The following is an 8,424-nucleotide window of genomic DNA, read 5'->3' on the forward strand; positions in this document are numbered from 1 at the left end:
ATATATAGGATTTGACGGGAGGAAAACTTACAAAAATGAGAAAGGCAGTGCGAGAAAGCTAGACAACGAAGTAAGTAGGAAAGAAAGACTCAGAAAGATCAGAGAGGGAGAGGGGGGAGAAAGAAGAGAGCGGGAGACACAGAGAATGAGAGGAGAGAGAAGAAAAAAGAGAAGAGAGAAGGAGACAAAAGGAAACAAAGAGGGAGATAGAGGGGCACAGAGAGAGACAGACAGAGAGAGAGAGGGGGGGGGAGAGAGAGAGAGAGAGAGAGAGAGAGAGAGAAATAAAAGAAAGAAAGACACAGAAAAAACAGAGAGACAGACAGGTGGATGGGTGGGTGGAGCGAAAGAGAACATAGAGATGAGGGAACTTTACTCGTGTCTGTGGCGGACGACATCGGTTCTTTGGAAGGCTTCTGGCAATAAATCGGAGCAGCCACTGCCGATAAAGAAGGCGATAATGAGAGCGTCGGTCTGCCCGCCACGACAGAGATGATGATACGAGGGACCCTAGGAGGGACCCGGAGATGTACCTTATGACGGGACGGGTTGCCACACGATGATGGATAGCTTCGTGGGCGCTGCTCTTCCGCCAACACGGATAGCTGGAACAAGAGCCGGTGTTTCTGAGCTGGGAGATCTATTTATCGCTTTAACCTTTTCACTGCCAAGCGTTTTATACGTCCTATCTTCCAGCAAGGGACAGTTTTTGATAAGGTTTTGGCGGGGTTAGATTTTGTATTCTCAAGAACCCGGTGTCTGTAGGGTAATGGTGGTGCTTTTCTTTGCCTCGCATGCGAAAGACGTAAGTTCGATTACCTTACGAGAAAGATCATTTCTCTTCCGTAAACTTCGTACTAAAACTAAAACTTATCTCAAACCTTTGTCATAATGATATACCGGGATTTTTTCGTACTTTACTTTACTTTTAAAACCATGAGAGTAAAAGAAATCAAATGAAGTAGTGCTTGATGAAGCCCACGTGAGACCCTCATTGTTAAAAACCATCATGAAACAACAAAATGCAGTTTTTGGGACTCCTGAATAGACATAAAGGTCTAGAACATCTAGCTCTTACTGACAAAAATGAAGGCAGACGAGGCAGGGGTAGGCCCAGAGCAACCTACTTAAAGAACCTAAACAAATGGGTAACGGGGAAATATCAGGGAAACGTAGTTTTTTAAAGATCATACGAAAGGAATAAATGAAGAACCATGATCGCCGATGTCTGTCGCAGATCTGGCACTTGATGATGATGATGATGGTGATGGTGATGATGACTTTACTTTTCCGATCCACTGGCCACCTGGGTTCTAGCCCTTCAGTCTCCGTACAAAAAGGGTAACATTAAAAATTTGAATCACAAAAGACTTCAGTCAAACAGTGTGTCTTCCATTTATTAGTTTTTTATAACTGAAATTATAACAAAAAAGACATTAAAGATTGTAATTCTCTGGTCCACTCACTTTGTCTGTTTCTGTGTGTCCAGGTGGAGGCCCTGGTCCGCCCCCAGCCCGGTGAGGTGCCCCGCCTGCTCCCTGTGGTGGACCGTCTACAGTTCAACACCTCCGAGGTCAACCTGGCCATCTACCAGGGGCCGCAACCCCTCACGCTCGGCACAGGTGGGAAACTTTGTGCTTGTGCCTATTTTTTTTTTTATTGTTTCTTTGTTTTTGGCATTTTTTGTTGTTGGTGTTGGTGGTGGTGGTGGTGGTGGCGGCGTTGTTGTTGTTGTTGTTGTTGTTGTTGTTGTTGTTGTTTGTTTGTTTGTTTGTTTGTTTGTTTGTTTGTTTGTTTTTTGCAGGGGCGGGGGGGGGTTCTATTTCACTGTTTCTCTGGATTTCTCTTTGTATGTTTCTTTGCATTTCTCGCGTTCTCTCTTTCTTGTACTCTGTCCCTTTCCACTTTCTCTCCCCCCCCCCCCTTCTCTCTCTCTCTCTCTCTCTCTCTCTCTCTCTCTCTCTCTCTCTCTCTCTCTCTCTCTTTCACTCTCTCTCTTTCCCTCTCTCTCTCGCTCTCTCATACTCTCTCTCTCAGCTCTCTCTCTCTTTCTTTTCTTCTTCTCTCCCTCTCTCTCTTCCTCTTTCCCTCTCTCTTTCTCTCTCTCTCTCTCTCTCACTCGCTCTCTCTCTCTCTTCCTCTGTGTGTATCTCTCTCTGTCTCTCTGTCTCTTTCTCACGTTCTCTCCTGAATATATTTTTTTACACTTCAAGTAAACTTTAATATCTGTTTCTATCCTCAGATCACGAGATGGGTCGGGTGAACAGTATCATCATCGGAGTCACTATCGTCATCGTCCTTCTCTTCCTCTCCATTCTCCTCGGCCTACTGTACAAAAAGAGAAAGAGCTTCAAAGACATCATCGTTACCAAGGCGACAGTTGCCAAGAGCAACAGCTACAAATCTAACGTTGGAGGTGAGCAATTCGAAGCATGTTGTAGGAAAGGGCGTGCATATAAACACAATCCTGTGGGCATACTGACCCACAGACAAGCACATGTCATATCATTCTTTCTCTCTCTCTCTCTCTCTCTCTCTCTCTCTCTCTCTCTCTCTCTCTCTCTCTCTCTCTTTCTCTCTCTCTTTCTCTCTCGCTCTCTCTTTCGCTCTCTCTCTCTGTCGCTCTCTCTCTCTGTCGCTCTCTCTCACTCTCTCTCTATCTCTCTCTCTCTCTCTCTCTCTCTCTCTCTCTCTCTCTCTCTCTCTCTCTTTCTTTCTCTCTCTCTCCCTCAACAGATTTTCTTAATGTCACGACCCCCCCTTAAAAAATCAGGACTTAAAAAATTACAAAACCACCAAAACGTTATAATACGACCAATGACAGTCTTAGGGGAAAATGTCTAGAATTGTAGATTATAATAAACTATAAGTCGATTTTTAAAGAAATTCAAGAATTCAAGTCTTTTGCAAAATGTAAGAAAAGAGCGCTACTATTTTGGAACAAATGACACGACTGAGCAACTTGAATCGCAAATTGAAAGCGTCCTCAGAAAATTAAAATAGACAAAACTCAAGAAAAAAAGAGCCCACATCCTCCCCCCCCCCCCCCCCCCTCCAAAAAGAAAAATTATTTTAAATTTAAAAAACGGGTGTTCAGCACCTTTAACGTCTGAAGGGCTGTCAACCAAAAGTCGTGCGAAGACGCAGAACTTGAACTTGGCTCTCGGTCGGTTAGAAAAAGGCTCGCAAAAACCTCCACTTTAAACTCTCTCATCAACTCTTAACTTTTGTTCAACCTTCCTCAGGCAAATCTGACTACTCGAATCAGCTGATCGTGTTCTCTGATGAGTGGGAGCTGGACCCACACAGCCTCAAGTTCAGCACACTGCTGGGCCAGGGAGCGTTTGGCAAAGTGGTCACTGGATACTATGAGGACCAGAAAGTGGCTATCAAGATTGTCAGAGGTCAGTTATATTGTTTTGTTCGTGTTCGTCTTTTCTGTTGTTTGTTTGATTTCTGTATTTGTTTGTTTCTTTGTTTCTTTATTTGTTTTCATTTTCTGTTGCAAGTCTGTCTGTCTATCTGTCTGTCTATCTGTCTGCCTTTCTTTCTCTTACTTTATCTCTCCTTTTTCTCCCTCTTCTTCCATTGTAGTTAAAACATACGATTCTTATATTTGTTTATCTATCTATTTCTTTCACTTTCTATCTTCCTCTTTTTCTATATCATTTTTACTTATGTCGATCCATGAATCAATCGATCGATCAATCATCAGTCTATCAATCAATCAATCGATCAACCATCAGTCTATGTTATATCTTGCTGTCTTTTTATCTGTCTACAACATGTCTTATCGTCTCTCATTGTTCTGCATGTTATAGTTCTCCCAAATTGTCTGCATTATAATAGTAGTTTGTGTGAACACGGTAGAGCGATATTATAAACTGCATCTGCTTTTGGAGAAAAAGGGCCGAAAACTGTAGTAATGCACTGGCCAAGCTAACCATAACTTAAACAGTTAACATAATCTGTGTAAACAATGGCGACCACAATCAAACCATTTCAAGAAAAACCCACCACACACGTGTACTTTTCAAAGAGATTTCTTCTCAAAAATAAAAAGAAGCGTCTGTGGGAGGTCTGTCTTTTGATCAGCTGATTTGGGTCGGAGCCCATTAAGGTGAAATAATCGGCTTTGAAGTTTGAAGTTTATTGTTATTGCGGAGGAGGCTCGGGCATGCCAATGATATATTGACGTAGAAAAAGCGACAGGGCTGGAAGAAAATGTCCAAGTACCCTTTATAAACCCGTCAACGCTGGCGGCATTGAGAGCAGACTCAAGATACGCGGAGCTGAGTTCTGTACCTCAAGCATAATTAATCGAACGGATAATAGAACGAGGTGGGTGGCTGGAGGATGCCGCTGGGATATTTTACTTCTTTACTTTCCCACTGTTGTTTTTGACTGTCTTTCCTACTTTTCCCAGCACCGAATACAATAACTACTATGTTTATCTACTTACCTTTACTCAAAATCGTTAACTACACGGTGCGCGCTCATATGACCTTAGCAGTTGCGAGCGCCGTAAAACCTTATACTACTACTACTAACTACACGGTTGAGCCTGTGGTTGGTGGTGCCACTGGTAGGTTCTACTTCTTTACTTTCCGTCTGTTGTTTCGGTTAATCTGTCTTACTTTTTCTAATCACTAAATGACCAGTATTGTGTCGACATGCTTCTCTTTACTAAAAACAAAACAAAAATATTAGAAAGAGTCATCTCACCCTAGACCAATTTTACGAAGTGCGGAAACTTTTTTTGTATGTGTTTTCAAAATATGTCCAGGAACTAGGCATCCATTTGGCACGGGATTTTTTCGGCTGCTTCATCGGCCTCATTAGCAACATAAGAAAAGTCGAATGTTTTCCTGGGGGGGGGGGGGGGGGGTCGGGAAAAAGGAGGGGGTGCCGGGAAGGGGGGGGGAGAAGATACAGCTTTCCTCAACTAACTGGTCCATTGCAAACATTGATCCATACACATTTTATCGGTCTTTCAAAGAGAATTTCTTTACGTTCCATGGCTGAAATAAAAAGCATTCGAGTGTAAAATTAACTCAAATCATTACAGTTTTGCTCGTCAATCTGTCGGACTGATTGTCAGTCTGTCAGTCTTTCAATCTATCATATTATCCTGTTGCTAGCAAACAACTGCTTTGATGGGGGATTCTTTCTTGATCTATCTATCTATCTATCTATCTATCTATCTATCTATCTATCTATCTATCTATCTGTCTATCTGTCTGTCTATCTGTCTTCATGCTGGTATATTTACTGACATTTCAAAGGTTATTTTGCCAGTCTCTATCTCTGTTACTTTATTTACGTTTCTTAAAATTGCTGGTTAGGGCCTCAACACACATGTAGGTACTGTTCAGTGAGAAGCCAATTTTTTTTTAACCGACGCATACACGTACATTTATATGCAGCTAACCATTAAATGCACAAAGGAGCACGCACACACACGCACACACATACACTGACACACACGCACACACGCACACACACGCACGCACGCACGCACGCACGCACGCTACAAACACTATCCTTTCCAAACCGCTGTGCCTCCCCGCCCCCCCTTCTCTCTGTCTCTTTCTCTCTGTCTCTCTGTCTCTCTGTCTCTCTGTCTCTCTGTCTCTCTGTCTCTCTCTCTCTCTCTCTCTCTCTCTCTCTCTCTCTCTCTCTCTCTCTCTCTCTCTCTCTAACTCACTTATCCTCTCAGCCCGTCAGGGGTTACAAGACGTTGACATAAACGCCTCGAGTCCTACACTAGTCCACCCACCAAAGAAAAAAAATTAACTTTATGGGCATCTTTATATAGATGTGAAAGACACAATTAACTACCCGTGGGCGAGCTCTTGGTTAGAAATGGGAAAAATAATCTCGAGGCAGGTCCTCTGTAAGTCATCACAGGGTGAAGGGCATCTTCAGCTGCGCAGCATTATGGTTTATTGTGTGCTTGGCAGTGTTCGTTTGCGAAGCGGCTTCTTGTCTGGCCAAACTGTTTGCTCTAGAGCAGTAAGGTAGACGCAATGTGAAGTAACAGCTGAGAAAACGGAGAGGTTTTTGTTTTTGTTGTTTTTGTTTTGTTTTTAGGTTGCTTTTATTTTTTTCCCTCGAGCTCTACTCAGTCGCTTCTCTGCCGAGAGTTTTTTTTTCTCCAATTTTTGTGAACGTCTGTCGCTCGTTTTAGGTTTTTTCCCCTCTCTGGAGAAATGTCAAGAATCCCCTTAGAGATCTGTCAGGACACAGCTGAAAGTCCTCTGAAAGTTACAGGATTGTTCCGAATTGCTCTACATTTATTTGTCTTCTGGGTTAATGTTGATGCGATTGCATAAATAAATTGTAGCTGGTAGGATAAAGCTGCAAAAAATAGCTCTAAATTGACGGCAACATTATTGTACGCTAGGATTTTTGTATGAGCTTAGGTGATTATGCTCAAAATCATTATGTAGAAGGTTGCGTGTCTTGACAAGAGTTGGGCGTGAGTATTCAACGCTGAGCATGACATAAACAGGTCGTTTTGAACGTCCCTCTCCACCCCTTCCTGAGTGTGATTGTGGCGTCAGTTTGGTGTGGCCGGACATCAGTTGATGGGGACAGTGGGTGGTTGGCGGGTGCTCTGTTGTGGTTTGCTTTTTCTTTCCTATCAAACATCTATCATCTTTATAACTCCTTCTTTTTAGGGTTTGTTACTCTCTTGTAACGTCTCTAATCTTCGACACTTAAATGACCTTATAGTTTTGCAAATGCCTTAAAACGCTCACAAGGAAACAGACTGGGACAGAAGGAATGAGAACGGATAATATATTTTATTGTTAAAGGTAAAACTTGTTTGAGTCTGTCAGAGAGCTAAGCATCGGTGTCCATGGTGTAGCGGTTAGGCGCTTTGCTGTCGCTCGCGGTTGACTCGAGTTCGATTCCCGAATGGTAAGAAATTTTTATTGAGTATCTCGCTCATGTTGATGGTGATGTGTCCCTCTCATCAGGCTTGGCCCTGACTGGCAGAGTCAGAAGCCCGCCTCCTTAATTATCTAAATTGCATCAATGTGAGTATAAAAAATCAACATTAAAAAAAAAAGAGTTTGGCTGTACATCTGGGTGCAACTATGGCGTGGCCTCCCGTCTCAGCTGCATTGTCTGGGTCCCTCTTCATGAAGATCATCACGTATTAGCTCGTCAGAAGAGACTACGGGAACCACCTGGTTCGTCTGAGGAGAAGAAAAAATCAGCCTGTTGCTTCTCAACCGATAACACTGTGGTGAGCTTTTCCTTAGAAAAGGGCGATCGCTATCCGCGCGTTGCCAAACAGGGTTCTCCCTCTTCTTGCTGCTTGGTGTGTGTGGATATGATTCAAATCTTCCAATTAGGTACGCGAGAGGATGCACTTTTAAGGGATTTTTCATGAGTAGTCACCCTGTTCCACTCTTTTTGGAGACGCAGATTAAAATAAGAGAAGAGAAGTACTTTATTGATCTTCCACCCACACCGGCGTCTGTGGTGTAGCAGTTGGACGCTTTGCTATCGCACGCAGAAGACCCAAGTTCGATTTCTGAGTGAGTGTGAATTTTTATCGAGTATCTCAGTCTTTCTGCTGTGATGTCCTATCTCTCTCAGCCCGGGTTGACCCTTACAGGCAGGGTCGAAAGTCTCCTCCCAATTATCCAAATAAGGGGTCCGTAAAACATCTACATTTAGGGTTAGAAATTAAGACTACTGTGAAGATACTTTCTCGCTCAAACCGAAAGTAATAACAGTTTTTTTGTGATTTCAAAATCAATCCCTACAAAACTGAAAAGGCTTGAAGTGTCCCACTAGCTCATATGACCTTATGCAGTCGTGAGAGCCGTAAAACACGTACCTAAAAAAAAAAACGATCTCGAAATGAATGTCTGCCATGACAGAAACGAAGCTGCACAGGTTGCCCAGGTCGGCAACTCTTGCGTACTTGCTCCGTAAGTGATCACACGTGTTCCGGCATGTAACGACGCGAGTCCTCACCTCTCGCGCGCTATAGCGATCACAGAGACGGGTATTTAGGTGAGGCACAAGCAACAGGGGGAGTGGTGGCGAGGGGGCGTGGACGGGGGCAGAGAGAAATGGCAACAGGTCACGAATCACACTTCATTACTTACAATGTAGGAGGGTTGCGGTAACAAGACTGTCAGTGATTTCTCTGAGTCCTTTTTTCGTGAAATTTGGGAGGGGGACAACTAATGTGGATATGAGGTGATATACGGGAAAACTGTTACATAGTATTGATGTGAAAAAAGGAGATTATCAGGAGAAGGGAGAACTCGCGAGAATAGTTCTTGACTGTCAAATTTGGAATGTTTTACAACTTGAGAGAGGTGTAAACAGCTGGCTAAATTGCAAAAATCGTTGTTGTTTAGCTGATTGAATAGAATAGAATGTGTTGAGGGGGGG

At 43.2% G+C, this 8,424-nt stretch overlaps 1 protein-coding gene across 2 annotated transcripts in view; it reads left to right on the plus strand.

Annotated features, from left to right (window-relative positions):
* Positions 1–8,424, plus strand: part of Nork (neurite outgrowth regulated kinase) — a 145,663-nt gene that overhangs the window by 106,372 nt on the left and 30,867 nt on the right. For both annotated transcript variants that reach the window (XM_013080254.2, NM_001204717.1), the window contains 3 exon segments: positions 1,490–1,622; positions 2,243–2,416; positions 3,246–3,404. In XM_013080254.2, the coding sequence (XP_012935708.1) occupies positions 1,490–1,622; positions 2,243–2,416; positions 3,246–3,404 (466 nt within the window).

This window comes from Aplysia californica, unplaced genomic scaffold, assembly GCF_000002075.1.
Source record: "Aplysia californica isolate F4 #8 unplaced genomic scaffold, AplCal3.0 scaffold00080, whole genome shotgun sequence".
NCBI classification, from domain to species: domain Eukaryota; kingdom Metazoa; phylum Mollusca; class Gastropoda; order Aplysiida; family Aplysiidae; genus Aplysia; species Aplysia californica.